At 36.8% G+C, this 15,855-nt stretch overlaps 1 protein-coding gene across 1 annotated transcript in view; it reads left to right on the forward strand.

The window, feature by feature from the left end:
- The window catches only part of RASEF (RAS and EF-hand domain containing), a 46,933-nt gene that overhangs the window by 20,605 nt on the left and 10,473 nt on the right, over nt 1-15,855 (forward strand). The window contains exons 4-13 of the mRNA XM_081944864.1: nt 2,175-2,270; nt 3,137-3,214; nt 4,555-4,670; nt 4,761-4,829; nt 6,747-6,831; nt 7,422-7,513; nt 9,879-10,113; nt 10,660-10,797; nt 13,934-14,081; nt 15,262-15,343. Of these exons, the coding sequence (XP_081800990.1) occupies nt 2,175-2,270; nt 3,137-3,214; nt 4,555-4,670; nt 4,761-4,829; nt 6,747-6,831; nt 7,422-7,513; nt 9,879-10,113; nt 10,660-10,797; nt 13,934-14,081; nt 15,262-15,343 (1,139 nt within the window). The remainder of the gene's footprint in view (nt 1-2,174; nt 2,271-3,136; nt 3,215-4,554; nt 4,671-4,760; nt 4,830-6,746; nt 6,832-7,421; nt 7,514-9,878; nt 10,114-10,659; nt 10,798-13,933; nt 14,082-15,261; nt 15,344-15,855) is intronic.

The raw sequence follows: 15,855 nt of genomic DNA on the forward strand, positions 1-15,855 counted from the left end.
CTATTTATTTATGGGTCTCTGGTTTCTTTGATATAAATTTTGGTAATTAAATCTAGGGAGTAATTAGAAAGAAGAAAACTATATTCTGAATATTATTATACAACTGAAGTTACAAATAGTTCTAACCAGAAATTTAGATCCCTAATCTTAGAATATGGTAAAATAATTACACACATTAACTACCGAAAATGCCTGGAGTTTTTCCTCAGTGGTATCCTAGGACATCTCTGTATTCTTGGAAGATTTCTTTCACAGAATCTCTGGTTATCAAATTATATTACTACTTCATTCTTACAGGTTTACTAGGGTGATTGCATTCCTATAATAACTACTTAGTATATTTAAGGAGCCATAAATAGTGGGCTTTTAGGTCTTGTGGATAAGAAATCTGATCACAATGTTGTTAAAACTCTGAAAACTGCTTTTTTTAGTTAGAAGAACCAAGATGTTAGTGTAGATTAAGGCAGAATTATTGAGATTTTTCTTCTTCTTCTCCAAATCAGAAGGGGGGGAAGGACAGAGAATAGAATAGAATAGAATAAATTTAATTTGTTAGCCACTCCCTCTCCAAAAGGACTCGGGGCGGCGTACAATAAAAAACCCATACATATACATACAATACATATACACATACATACAAACACATACATGTATCCGGAGGAGGTAACACTCGTTAAAAGCATACAATAGTAATAATAGAATTAAAATTAACAATTAAAATACCCTCAGTTAAAATTACAAATTTAAAAAGATTGTCAGGAGCAATGGGATAAAACTATGGTTGAGCCAGGCCAGCTAATTGGAAAAGGTGGGTCTTGAGCTTTACACGGAAGGAGCGGAGATCGGAGGTAATCCTGATGTCAAGGGGGAGGTCATTCCACAGGGCTGGGCCCATCACAGAGAAGGCTCTGCTCCTAGGTGTCGCCCCCCGACACTGTTTAGTGGACGGCACCTGGAGAAGTCCCTCTCTGTGCGAGCGGATTGGTTGCAGGGATGTATGGGGCAGGATGCGATCCCGCAGGTAACTAGGTCTGCAGGTGAAATTGGAGAACAAATTGACAAAAACCATATTGTAATGATACGATGAAAGTCCTTCTTCTTTTGTACATATAACACTGTATGCATGCCCCAAAGGGGTGGAGCTTGTGATAAGATGCTGTTTTTGTCATTTTGACAAATGCGGGAAGCTTCTGTGGACAGTGTCCCCCAAACAATTAACATAAGAAAATTACAGGGAAAAATAATGAAGCCAAAAATCTGGGTTTAGTTTTGAGTATTTGCCCTATCTCTCAAAATAAGCTAGAGATTCTAATAGGATTCACAAGCTACCTTAAATTGTATTACGGTTTTAAATTAGTTTAGAGGTAAAGTTTGCAAAATATAGTTTATATTGTATAAACCAAGCTCAGTATCCTGTATGAACCAAGCTAATTAAATAAATTCTAGTTAAACCAAATTATGTGGCTGTTGACAACTAATAGCAATGGTGTACTATTGTTATAATCTTGGCTCTGATTGTAAATTGCTTTTGAAGTATCCCTGAGTTTCAAAAATATTGTTTTTCTCCTGTGGAATGCGGAGAACTTAATTTTAGAGAAGGGAAAACAAACTGTTGCAAATATTGTATGTGCCATGGACATTTATGACTTTACTAAGGAATGTAGTTGTATTTGATGAAACAATAGCAAAGTGTAAATGGTTATTTTCTGTGTATTAATTGCCTTCTAAATATAAGAGCAGCCTATAATAATGTAGTTTGCTTATCATTCTTGAAATTCTGCTTATCTTACCTTGTTCTTCACAAATGTACTGTTGAAAAGAAAGACGCCTCAAATGTAAATGCAAGATTGCTGCTGTGATATTTACTTTGTGGGATAGTTCTGAATCATAAGTTTTATTAGCACATAGCTTTTACCGAAGCAAGTATGACTTGTGACACAGTCAAATAATGCTTTTTGTGCTAATAATTAAGGTAGAGTATGTGCTTTGTGTTTTTTTTTAGGTAACATGAAACATGTACTATAGCAAATCTTTGTGTATGTCTTGTCATATATGAATGTTTTAAAATTGGCCAAATAGTTTTGACTGTATAATTAGAACAGATATGTGTTCTGCTGAATTTGAACTGCTTATGTCTGCCATTTTTAATTTAACAAATGTATAAAATGTTTCAGGAGAAGGGTAAAGCAGAAGAGGCTTTGAATGATCTCAAGCGTCAATATGAAACAGAAGTGGAAGATCTCCAAGTAACAATAAAAAAATTAAAAATGGTATGTACACACTTAATATGTGGTGAAGAGTGCACGGCTAAATAGATCCAGGCCTGATTCTCTGTAAATGTTCTGCTATCTTTGAAGCAATTAAGCAGACAAGAAGATGTAACTTTCATCTTATTGAAAAATGAACTTTCACATATTTTAACCCCTGAGATAATAGAACAAAGTGATGCTTCCATAAAAACAAAGGAATCGTGTTGTACCATTACTATTTAGTTATTTCAAAAAGTGAGAGGTTAGCTTTGTTGTATTTGGGAGTAAATCTGCTCATTGAAGTCTTGGGTTACTGTCTGCAATTCCATGTCTGAATAACCACAAATAAGTGTTAGTTGACCTTAATGAGTCTTTTTCCAGTCACATGCCTTTTGTTTACTCACTTCCCTAATAACAATATTTGACAATTATGTTTTTGAATTATCAAAGCATCTGTTAAATCTAAATAGACTTTGATCAGCTTGAAAGTAAGCCTTAAATGAGCAAGAATTCCTTTTGTTGACAGATTGGGAAACCTTTCTATGAATTGAAGATTAGTTAATTCTTAGATTTCCACTTATTATTTTAATTTTTCAGTTATCATTATGCAATAGTTCTTCATTCTTCAGTTATTCATTGCTACACACCATAAATTATTTGTATTGATGATAATAGCTCGGGAAGTTAATGACTAGTTTAATATTGCAGTACTGTTTCAAGTTATTAGTTTTTAAATTAATAAAACTAGTTTGCTAGTTTTAAAAGCTGCCCTCAAATAACCTATACAGAAAACAGTTCTTCAGGATTTTTTAAAATTTCCTTTGCATTGTAGTGAGGCAGTCAAATAAATTTTCTTATAACTTTTACATTTTCTTTATTGTTTACAGCTTGAGGAACAATCTAAACACATTAATCACAAAGAAGATTTGGCAGTATTAAAAAGAAGGATACATGATCTGACCTTGGTATGAGTTTTTTAAAGTTTCTTCATTTAGCCTATCAGTCTCAACATAATTAGTATTTTTGTTGCCCTTTCTGGCTTGGTGAAATTTGACATTTTCTTGAACTGTCAGCGTGTTCAAATGAACGAATAGAATTTTAGGGAGAGAAAAAAAACACACATTTTTCCTGGTATATGGTGTGTTTAGCTCAGGGATCACCAATCTTTCGTACCTCGGACCACTAAATTCATAATTTTAAATCCTGCAAACCACTAATACAATCTCCCTAATGATCGGCTGGGTGGCGTGGCTAGGTGGTCATGTGGGGTGGGAGTGACTAATTTGATATAACTCACATCGAGGTGTGCCTCACCAGCCTCTATTTGCCCCTCCCCTTCCAGCCACTCCTCGCCACCCTGCCTGGGCTCCTTAGGGTCCCAATAGGAAGCAGTTGTTGGAGCTAAGCAGCCACCACGAGAAAGAGTTGGCAAAACAGCTCAGTTCAAATTGGATCTGACTGAGAAGGAGGCTCAGTAGAAGCACCTCACTGAGGACTACAAGCATAGGCTTTCCAAGCAGAGGGAAGACCTGTGGGAGTGCAAGGTCAGGTACTGGTCACTGGAGGCTCAGCGGGCTGAGTTAGTCAGTCAGTTCCAGGCCATGATGCAGTACCACTGGAACAAGGTCCTCCGGCTCTTTGCCACCAGCAGCACTTCCCTCCAGCCTTTGCCCAAAGCCCCGCACCACGTGGCTGAAGCAGACCTGAAGTTGGAGTTTCTGACCCTCTCTGACCCACACAAAAAGGCCCCAAAGGTGGAGCAACACAAACATTCATTGCACATATCTGTCCCAGGGGCCGTAGTTTGAGGACCCCTAATTTAGTGCAATATAAAAACTGAAAATAATTTTTCTGCAGACCACCAAAATTTTCTCACGAATCACCTGTGGTTCACAGACCAATAGTTGGTGACTGCTGGTTTAGTTCCATATATTAATAGCTAGTTAGTGGGTAGGTGGCATGTGTAACAAAATGCAGACATGTTTTTCTACTGGTGGAGGAGTGAGATGGAATTTGTATAGTTCTGTGGTCTTGTGCATATCATGAATCTTTATTCTAGGAAGTTTTGAAAGTTCTGAACAAACAGATTTTTGGGGAAAAGAGATTGGGTACAAATGGGAAACCAGTGCAGAAATAATTAATCTCTTTATTTTAAACTGGTGACTGTTCAAGTAGTTCACAGCTTGGTGAAATAATTTATCAAAGTAGCCATTCAAAGAATCCTAAAATGTGTTTAATTTCATGAATCATTATTGCATGAATTACTATTTTTGAATGTTTCTTTTTTTAAAATTTCTGTTTTTAGGAAAACCAGAAACTTAAAAAAGATCTTATGGAAGCACAGACAAATATAGCTTTCCTTCAGAGTGAATTAGATGCTTTAAAAAGTGATATTGCAGATCAAAGTTTGAATTCAGAAAGGTAAGGGAATATCTCTAGAGGTACATAGTAAGTTGTTGTTGGTAAAAAAAAAAACCCAAACTAATTCCCCCTAAACTATTCTCTTTGCAGAGATCTAGACATGATCAGAGAGTACACTGAAGACAGAGATAGCTTGGAGAGGCAGATAGCAATATTACAGTAAGCTGCTAAATAATTCTGTTTTTAAAATGTTTTCATTTATAAATTTTGATATTCAGAAGTTAGGATCTCCAATGGGGAAAAGAACAGCTCTCTTTTTTTTGTGAAAAAGCAGTTCTCTCTTTTTGGGGGAAAGGTGTCTCCAGTTCCTTGATCTATATTTTAATCAGCCTGTCTGGTAGATAAAACATAGTCACTGTATTAAGCTACATTTGATATTATAGGAAACTTTCTTCAGAAATAAAATGTAATCATTTTTATTTATTTTTAATTTTTATACCTCTCCTGACCAAAGTCTATAAATCTTACAGGTTTTTATGTCACTGAATTCTAAATAATCCATAATCCATTGCATTTTATTTATCTATTTGTACGTTCCTTTCCAAAAGGACATACTTATTTAAAACATTTATTTAGCTGCCCATTTTCTTACCAACATTGGGCAGGTTTCAATCAAAAGTTAAAACAACATATTAAGCCATATTAAAACTATGAAACTAAACAATTAAAATTGGTTATTACATTACATGTAGCATCTTAATATTACTTTAAGACATTGGTCCAAAGTACCTGAAAATACAGTATAACAACATAATATCTCATGCTTATTTAATTACTAGCACCTGGTTGAATGTTGTTGGGGTAAAATGAACTGGAAGAATTGAACTGACCTGCAGTAAAATAGATAAGTTCAAATTGAATAATTCTGTCTCAGAAGTAAGGTAATTATTGGAGACCTTGCTCCAAGAACAAATGACTGCTAAGGTAGCCAAGTAGAATCGCCCTTCTCCATATAAGCTTTGAAATAACCCTGTTGGAAGAACATATTTGGACCGTACTCTATGGTCTTTGTGGTGACTTATAAGCACTGGATGTTATTGCAGCTGTGTATTCCTTTGAAGAGGTGCTTTGCATTGTTAAGTCAGCCTGTTGTGACTCATTAAAGCAACCACATTAGTTGAGCAAACATGGAGTCTTTGTAATTATAGGAGCAATTATTTCTTTTTCCTGTTTTGGGGTTAGTGATACCCATACATATGATAACCATTAGGGTTGTATTAACACTGAAAGAGAGCCATTTTGGTGTAGTGGTTAATGTGTATCAACTACAAATTGCGAGAGAGAGTTTTAGCTCTGCTTTAGGTAAAAAGTTGTGTTGTCTTGGGTTTCTCTCTCACTCTCACTCTGCCCCAGTGGTGGGTTCCTGCCGGATCGCACCGGATCGCGCGCTCCCTTTCGGCGCTAAACCCGGAAGTACGGTCATGCCCCGCCCCTGGCGACGGGACGACGCTTGCCTGCGCTCCACCAGCTCGGCTGGGAACAGAGACGTTTCTCTGCTCAGCAATGTCTTCAGTGGAGTGGTGGCAGCCTGGCAGGCTGAGCCTGCGTCCCTTTCAGGCGCTCCGCTCCGCTGAGGAAACATCTCCGTTCCCAGCCGAGCTGGTGGAGCGCAGGCAAGCGTCGTCCCGTCGCCAGGGGCGGGGCAAGACCGTACTTCCGGGTTTAGCGCCGAAAGGGAGCGCGCGATCTGGTGCGATCCGGCAGGAACCCACCACTGCTCTGCCCTAACAGGCAATGTTTCAAACTGCTTTCAAACTTTTACCAAGAAAACTACAGGCACATGTCCAGGCAGTTGCCAGGAGCCAAAACTGACTCAAAGATATACACATAGGAGATGTACACATCAAGGATGCACACATAAAACTGACTCAAATATACAAACATAGACAGACAGAAAGGGATCTATCAAACTATTTATTGAATCATTCTGCCATTTTTCCAACCTTTAGGAAAGGCACATGGAACCCCTTTCATTCTCTTATTTTTGTTGCATGTCTTAACACCAACTTAAACTGCAATTGCTAGAGTTGACTTCTTGTAAGGCAATTCCCCCCCCCCCCCCTGTCTTGATTTTAGATCAGCTAACAGGAAACTACATGACAGTAATGATGGCTTAAGAAGTGCATTAGAGAACAATTGGAGTATATACAACAGATCACTGGTAGGTTTGTTCGTTGCATATTCAACCTGTAATTAATTATATGTTAATTAGTAGATTGCTTTTTTTTGCTTTTGGGCATTTCAATAAAAACACTTAAATTGGAGTCACTGAAATATAATAAATCTTCTGTATTTCTGCCAAAACAATCCTATGCTTTTTAAAATGGAAATAATCCCTGTGTATTTAATGGGGTATAAATGTACATACGTTGATAGGTTAATTCTATTTAGAAAAAAAAATCCCACTGAATTATTTAGAATTATATCTTGAGAAAAAGTTTTGGTTATTGAATCTAATATTGCTTATTTTATAATTTTGTATTTTTTTCTATTATTAAAGTATAGAATTATTATTTTTTATTTCATAAGGCAAATTATTTTTGGGAAAACATTATACCAAGAGGATGCTTCATTTATCTCTCCCCCCTCCCCAATTAGGCACATAATGATTGAATATGTTTTTGTTTTGAATTTTCCAAAAGTGAAATAGCTGTAATCAAGAAAAAATGTTTTAGAAGATAAGGAGATGATATTAAACTAAACTTTTTCAGGTTATCTCAAAACTTTCTAATTCATGTGTCTATTTTTCAGCGTCTAACAAATATTTCCCCTGGAAACACAATGTCCAGAAGCAGTCCCAAATGTGGTCGTGGCCATTCTCCCCAAAATCCACAATATGACAGGTAGAATTGATTTGTCTTTAAAATCATACAGTTTGAAAAACTGGATATATATATATGGGTTAAGCAATATTCTAAAGACGGAGTCAAGCAGTTTTCTACCTTTCAAATTAATTTCTTTTTTTTTAGAGCTTCATGATAAGGTTGGACTCATTCTCAGGTTCAATCTCTGACAACCCAAGATAGGGTTGAAATAATGAACATAGAATAGCAGGGTTGGAAGGGACCTTGGAGGTCTTCTAGCCATGGGCAGGTGATCCTATATCATTCAGAAAAAAATAGCTGTCCAGGTCTCTTTTTGAAAACCTCCATTGTTGGAGCACCCACAACTTTGGAGGCAAGCAGTTCCACTGATTAATTATTCTCACTTGATAAAAGTTTTATTTCATTATTGCTGTGCATGATTAAACAATGGGGTATCCCTGAGCAAATTCTTGAGTCTACAGTTCTTATTTTCAATGCATGGATTGATCTGAGTTCATGACATTTCCATCTCTGGTTGTTTCTTTCTTTATCTCAAGAACCTGATTTAGGTTTGGAAAGTTATACAATAATACAATACAATAGCAGAGTTGGAAGGTACCTTGGAGATCTTCTAGTCCAACCCCCTGCCTAGGCAGGAAACCCTCTACCGTTTCAGACAGATGGCTATCCAACATCTTCTTAAAGACTTCCAGTGTTGGGGCTTTCACAACTTCTGGAGGCAAGCTGTTCCACTGATTAATTGTTCTAACTGTCAGGAACTTTCTCCTCAGTTCTAAGTTGCTTCTCTCCTTGATTAGTTTCCACCCATTGCTTCTTGTTCTACCCTCATTTTGGATCAGTCAGCAGTCTGTCTCTTCCTTATTCTGTACTATCCAGATAGGAGCCAATTGGTACCACTAATTTTTCATAAAACAATTACAGTTACTAGAAGTTGAAGGACAGAGTGGTGTTAGTCTGAGGTATCCAAAAACCCAAAAGGAGTCTGGTACCACCTTTTTAGACCAACAGGCAGCACAGTAGAATGATTGCATTGATGTAGGATTTAAATTAGGGTGAGATGGACTGGAGAGAAAAAGAGAGTATTTGAGTAGTGACAACCAATAATGTCTTGTTGTCAGTCTTTTAGTAGATTCTTCGGGGAATCAATCTGGATCTATAGTTTTGTCTGTTGATCTTGTTGTGTGGGTAGTTGTGTCTGTGGAATGCATAATTTAATTCCATCAGTTGAGCGTCTCTGTCAAGAACAAATGTGGTGTAAAACCTAGCTATGGACGATACAGTTGGTGGTATCCTCAAGAAGCAAGTAAATTAGAAGCAAGTAGATACTCATGGCAATCTGTGGGTTTCCTATAGTGTAGAGGTGTCCAGCCTTGGCAACCTTAAGACTTGTGGACTTCAACTCCCAGAATTCTTCAGCCAACATGTCCACAAGTCTTAAAATTGCCAAGATTGAGCACCCCTTGTTATATATGTATATCATGATGTTTATGGTAACTTTAATATACAACATTGGTTGCCTACCCAATGCTGCTCTCTAGTGGAATCAAATGATTATCTAACAAGGGACATGATTGTTAGGAACAGCTATATTGGATTTTGTCCCTGAGAGATTTTCATGAATTAAAGTTAATACTTCTCATCCATTAATAATTTTGAATGGGAATCTAGCATTTTTACTCTCTAGAATAATTTTGTAAATTGAAGACTAGGTATGTACTATATATCACCTAAATTAAGACAATTTCAAGAAATACAAATTTTCTCTCAGTTTTCAGAACAGAGTTTCTCTGGCATGCTTTTTGAAAAAAAAATGCTTTAAGAGATGTGTGCCCTGTTTTATGTCAACTACAAAATGTGAAGGATTTTAAACCATTTTTCTTAAATTCTGTTTCTTAAACTTGAATGCTGAGAAATTGGGATATACTTTAAGAAAATAAGCATATAAAAAACAAACTAGGCCTTTAGTGCTTTACTGTTGTATTTTATTTTAATGTTTTAGCACTGTACCTCAAGAGATGGTTAACTACAATTAGTCTTTGAAGTTATTCAGACTATTCTAGTGTAATGGAACAGGATAACAACACTTATTATATCTCTTAATTACAATTTCTATTTTAACAGTAGTATGTAGGTCCGCTCTCCCTGACTTAATGTAACAGTATAATTATTCATATCCTCTGTATATTTCCCCATGTGAAATATAATTGGCTTAATGTCTAGAGGATCAGAGCTCACTTCCTCACCATAGCAGGAATCCCTGTGAGGTAGGCTCGGTTGAAAGAGTGACTGCCGCAAAGGCTAAGTTTTCGCGGCTGAGGGTGGGTTTGAACCTTACCCTTTGCAGTGCCATTCCAAAAGTTATTTCTCCTTATGTCCCCATCAGGCTGTCTCATTCATCCTACGTGGATGAAGAGTATGACTCCCTCGCACTTTGTGATCCAATGCAGAGGATAAACTGTGAAGTTGACAGCTTGCCTGAAAGCTGCTTTGATAGCGGCTTGTCTACATTAAGAGATTCCAATGAATATGATTCAGAAGCGGAATCCAAGCATCAAAGAACATCTGAGAGAACACAGTGCCTGCAGGAAAGCTTCCAGGGTGATGCTTCTGACACAGACGTAAGCTACGGAGCATGTTAACCACACTTTTTAAAATGTTCAGATTGGTGTTTAAAAGCAGAATCATCTCCTGCTTGTCAGAGAGTGAACTGGAACCTCATCTGAGATGGAAATACGTGTGAGTTGAAATATGTAAAGGAATTGCAGGTTTTTACGTTTAATGTGGGTAATTGGCCACATTATTTCTGTGGTTACTCTTGACAGAGTTTTGGGGGAAAAAACTCTGTTTATATATTCATTGCATCCCATCCTGTAGAAGGACATAGTAAAAAAAATATCCATCTTAACCTACAGGAAAGAGACTGTCTAGAATTTTAATAGATGGAATGGAACAGTGGAAGAATTTACTCCAGTTCTCCAAGGGGAATCTATAAATGCTTTTCCATACAAATGGAAAAATAATAATCTTGTATGACATGTATCAACTGAGAGTCAAATTGGATTATGGCAGTAGATTGATCTCTCTCTCTTCCCCTCTCTCCCTCCCTTTCATTATCAATAGTGTTTTCCAAAGGCAGATCAGTTACACATCTTTGTTTTATTCAGGTCCCAGAGATACGAGACGAAGAGGTATACAATCCTGATGATGTAAATACAGTATTGTATTGGAAGCCCGACCAATCAGTCAGTCAAAGCAGTTCTGGCGTTTCAACAAGAAAACACATCCCTGCATTCTCTCCACAGGTATCAAAAATAGAGTGCCATGTTTACTCTTTAAACCACAATGGCTGAGATTGAAAGGGCACCCTTCAGAACAACCAAAACATCAGTGCATTCAGTGCATCCTTGACAATTTTAAAGCTTGGTTTCTTTGTTCCCTTCCTGTGGGCCATTTCATTTTTTCACTCATCCTTTTACTGTCAAAAGGTATTTTCCATATGGCATGAAGGAGCAGCTGATGGAAATCTGAGGCTTTTTTTGCAGTGATGAACTAACCATATTATTCTTTTGATGACAAATTATCCTATGGTGTATTTTATTGAATAAATAACTAAAACTAGGTTCATAGTACAATGCATTGTCAGAACCAAACAAGCTTGGCTTAGAATAAACATCCGGTACTATGGATGCTAATTCAGATGCAAGCTTCACTAATTTTATTAGCTATCAGATTATTATTTACAAAGCTTAGTGAAATCTTCAGAAAGAATGTCCCAACATCTTGTTTTATGTAACTGAGTTTTATCTTTGAAAGTCTTTTATAACTTTATAACTTAAACATAAAAACTTAACCCAAACGAAAAAAAGTCCTCGAGTGATTTTAAAGCACGTTATGCTAATATCAAAAATGTACTTTATGACATTTTTCTAATGCATTATAAGACATAAAACATTTTTTTTCAAATAATTTTTACTTTTTTAAAATTCTCTTACGTATCATTTTAAGTATACATTCACATAATTGTGACTTAAAACACTTTTTAACATCATTTTTATTGAAAGAAAATTTTACGCAGGATGAAAAAAATAGTAACTTAAAAAGAAAAGAAAAAGAAAAATGATGTAAAACAAGTGAGGAATCACAAAAGACAAACGAGAAAAGATAATCCAAAGAAGTGGCTTCTGATCTTCTTTGCAGCATTTATAGTCTGGTTTTCCTCTTTTCCTCTTTTATAAATTGCCTATTTCGGTTTCTCCCAGAAAAGCCTCCTTTTTAATAAATAAATCCAGAAATCACCAGACATAAAGACATAAAGTACTTTAAAATCTGTCAGAGGTTCATTAGGCCAATATCCCCTGCCTGCTATCCTCTAAAACTGTTGGAGGAATAGAGAATCTATATCTCTCAGAGTTCTGACAAACTTGCTCAGACTTCATCCCTGTCCTCAACAGTAAATTATAGATCTCCAGACACTTAATCCTTAGTTCAGTTTCTCAGTTTGACTTGGCAGAAAACTCGCAAACATATCTTGGCTAGATTAGAGAATTTACTGCGGACGAAAACAAAGTATCATATGTAACAAGTTGATTGCTTGTTGCAGTGCAAAGGTCTCAGGGAGTGTTATATTTTCTCAAGGCTTTAAATTCTGGCTTCTTGCTCTCACCCTTTTGAATTAAGGGGTCTTTTGTGTGTTGTTTGGTGACTTTGAGAGCTTGTGATATGCTTGCATACGGCTCATCTTCAGTCTGGGAAAACCTAATTCACATTTGCCTTTATGTTCTTGGCCAAAACAAATGTAAAGGGAACCATACTGGGAAGGCTTATTAACTCTACTTTCTCATTACTGATAGCCACCGAGATAACCCTTTTAGTCCCAAAGTTTCTGCTTATTTGTATTAATACCATAAGAAGTACAGAAATACAAAAGAAAATATTAGGAAAGATAAGAGAGGGAAAAGGGAAGGGAAAAATGTAGGAAAAAGGGTGGGGGGGAAGAAAAAAAAGATGTTGATTTCCAATTTCCTTTGGTCACATAGAATAAAATAATAACCTCAAACCTCAACTTTTTTATTTTTACATAATAGTATAAACTAGCCATTTCTATAACAAAATCCCCAAGTCAACGTTTCACTTCCCCCCCCACCCTGAGCGCAAAGTCCAGAAGCGACTTCCAAGTAAAAACAAAAGTAGTTGTATTTTTGTCTTTAATCAAAGCAGTCAGTTTAGCCATCTCTGCTAACTCCAGCAACTTCTACAGACATCAGATGACTCTTCATATAAACAAGATATGAAGACATCAGTACATTGGCCTTCAGGATTACCATCTATGAGTCCCTCCATTTAAAGGCAGTTATGTTTTGTGGTACCAAATTTCACATGCGGAGCAGAAATACATAATTTTTATATTATTACTAAATCAAGGTTATTGGATATCTGGGCACTTTATCTTTTATAAATGATTAGGAAGTATACTTTTGAACTTGTACAAGCTCAGCATCTCTTTCAGTTAAGACATATTTTTTCACAGTTTCTCTGTTTTAATGACATGCTGTAATTTATTAAAGCAGCTACATCTTTAAGTGAGCCTTAAAAGAACTGAGTCACTCGCCTGGAAAAATGTGATAGCTGCTTTAATAAGTAGAGAATTAGCATGGATTAAAAAAAATCTTTCCTTAAATAATGTTCAAAAGATGTATACCCCTAGTGAATCTCTTGAAAGAAAAAAAAATTCTAATTTTTCTCACCTGTTAATTTTTGTATGAACGGCTGTCATGCTACCACTTTTTAAAAGACTTTGATTGACAAGCAAGGCCTTGCATCCTTCAGTTTTTTTTTGATAACTTTAGTTAAGTGGGAAGCTGTATAGTTTTCAGTATTCTGAATTGTACTGTACTAATGGATTAATAGAAAGCATTGCAATATTGACATTGCAATATTTGTGTTCTCATTTTCACTCCAATCCCAATGATGTCTGATGAAATATTTTCATTATGCTAATCTTCAGTGATGAAGATGATTGTCATATCTAGAATTATCACCATAACCAACTAAGTATGTGTACATATACTGTGTTTCCCCAAAAATAAAACAGGATCTTATTTTCTTTTGAACCCCCGAAAACTTGGCCTTATTTTTGGGGAGGTCTTATTATTTTTGAGGTGCAGGAGGCAGCAAGCGTGGTCACCTCCTGGCTGCTGCTGTGTTGCAATATTTTCAGGGAGGGCTTATTTTAGTGCATGTGTTCAAAAGCCCGATTGGGTTTATTATCTGTGCAGGTCTTATTTTCCGGGAAACAGGATAGATACACATGCTATTTATTGCTCCAGTGTTCCAGGCTTAGCGCTGACAGTCTGACATGTGTTTTAAAAATAAGATTGTTGAATCAAAGCTTAGTATTATTTTAATGTTGTCAATATGGTACATGTTTTGCTATGTTAGGTTGATTCTATACACAGCAATTCCAGATACCCAAGCTCAGACAAGGCCTACAAGATAGTTCTTGCCGGGGATGCAGCTGTTGGAAAATCTAGCTTTCTTATGAGGCTTTGCAAAAATGAATTTCGAGGGAATACCAGTGCAACTCTGGGTATGTTTTTTATATTTTCCTTTTCTAGGGCACCCATAACCGATTGAGCTAATAGATAAGCTTTGAAGATATTTTTTCCTCTCAAAATATAGATACCATGTTTTGATTGTAACATTGACTTTCAATCACCTCTACATTTGACTAGGATCCATAAGACATCTTATGTGACTTTGTCCTGACCTTTCTCAAAACATCTGTTGAGGTTAAAAGGGAAACGAGGACAGTCAGTAAAGTGGCAGAGAGATGGAGATTTTGACCCTTGGATACAAAATCTGAGAATTTCCTAAGAGAACAGTTAAACACCCCAGTGTAACAATCAGCTGGAACAGTGGTGGATTTCAATTTGTTGGAGTTTTCAGTGCAGGTTAAATATTCACTTGTTGGGATTGATTTACTGGATTCCTGCACTGAGCAGCAGATTAGACTAATTGTCCTGTAGAATGTAGACAATATTGAGGTGGGCTGTTATAGAGTTATAAATCTAAAGATCAACAGAAAAGAATCCAAAATAACAGGACAAGCAACTGCCAATGGAAATCCCTCGAATGTCAGGTCCGCAGTATGCCCCCTCTACTGGCATGCTTATTGCCAGACAATTTATTTCGTCCCCCCCCACCCCCACCCACTTCAAGCTACAATAACTAGCAGCCTAGGTTTAGCCTTCTTCAAAAACCTACATGCACATGAAAATGAAACGTTGAGATCTTCAGCTCAAAGATCTCCTAAAAGATGCTGCCAAAGGGACATTCTCATTTGCAGTTGTCCTTTTAGTGCCACCATTGTCAGGACAGTAACTTTATTGAGCTCCAAACCTCAGAAGCTGATGGGGAAATGTCATCTGTTGGAAGCAGAGTCAAAGACCTGATTCTGTGAGGGGGAAGTTATTTCTCATATTTGGAAGTGGACAAATACCTAGATGGTACAGCACAGTTTTCTATTTTCTTATATCTTTTTATCATCCTAGACGCTTGGCTTGTCAACCGGAAGGTTGTCAGTTCAAGATCTAAGCACTGTGTGATGGAGTGAGCTCCCGTTCTTGCCCCAGAATTCTCAGTAATCTCACTTATTTAACTCTAGTTATATTTTTAGGTTTAATCCTATAGATAAATTCCGGATTCTTAACCTTCATTGAATTAAAGGATGGCTATGCAGTGCATTAAATGATATTATTTATTTTAAGGGGTTGACTTTCAAATGAAGAGACTCATTGTTGATGGAGAACCTACAGTGCTACAGCTTTGGGATACTGCTGGTCAAGAGAGGTTAGTTAAATTTATCTGATTTTATTTGAAATCAAAGATCTGTATTAGGAAATTATGTTTGGGTGCTGTCCTGTAAGTTAGTGATGTTAGAATCTCCATAACAATGTCAGGAAACCTAGTACATTTTGGAGAGTTAAGGAAAATGGCTTTAGAATGCCATAGCAAATGCCCTAACAATGATAAGGCATTTTACTCTGGAACAATTCCAGGACATCTGGTATTTATACCTGATCTTGGAAAGTAGTGGCCCATTGGTCTCTTAAGGCACTGGTTCTTTAAAGTTCAAACTAATCCTAAATTGCCACTATATTACTAGTACCAACTTAAAGGGTATATAATGCAGCCTTTACTGTTGTGGCCCAGCCGGTGCCGCTGTCACCAGACTCCGAGAGTGATACTCCATACGAGTCAGCTACAGAAGAGATGTGCGATCCTGGACAGGATTCGGAGGCTGAGCAGGAATCCGAGAGTCTGGTTGGCCACCAGGTGGCGCCAGAGGCATGGAGCAGCGG

The sequence above is a fragment of the Natrix helvetica genome, assembly GCF_964273705.1.
Source record: "Natrix helvetica genome assembly, chromosome: 2".
In the NCBI taxonomy this organism is placed as follows: Eukaryota; Metazoa; Chordata; class Lepidosauria; order Squamata; family Natricidae; genus Natrix; species Natrix helvetica.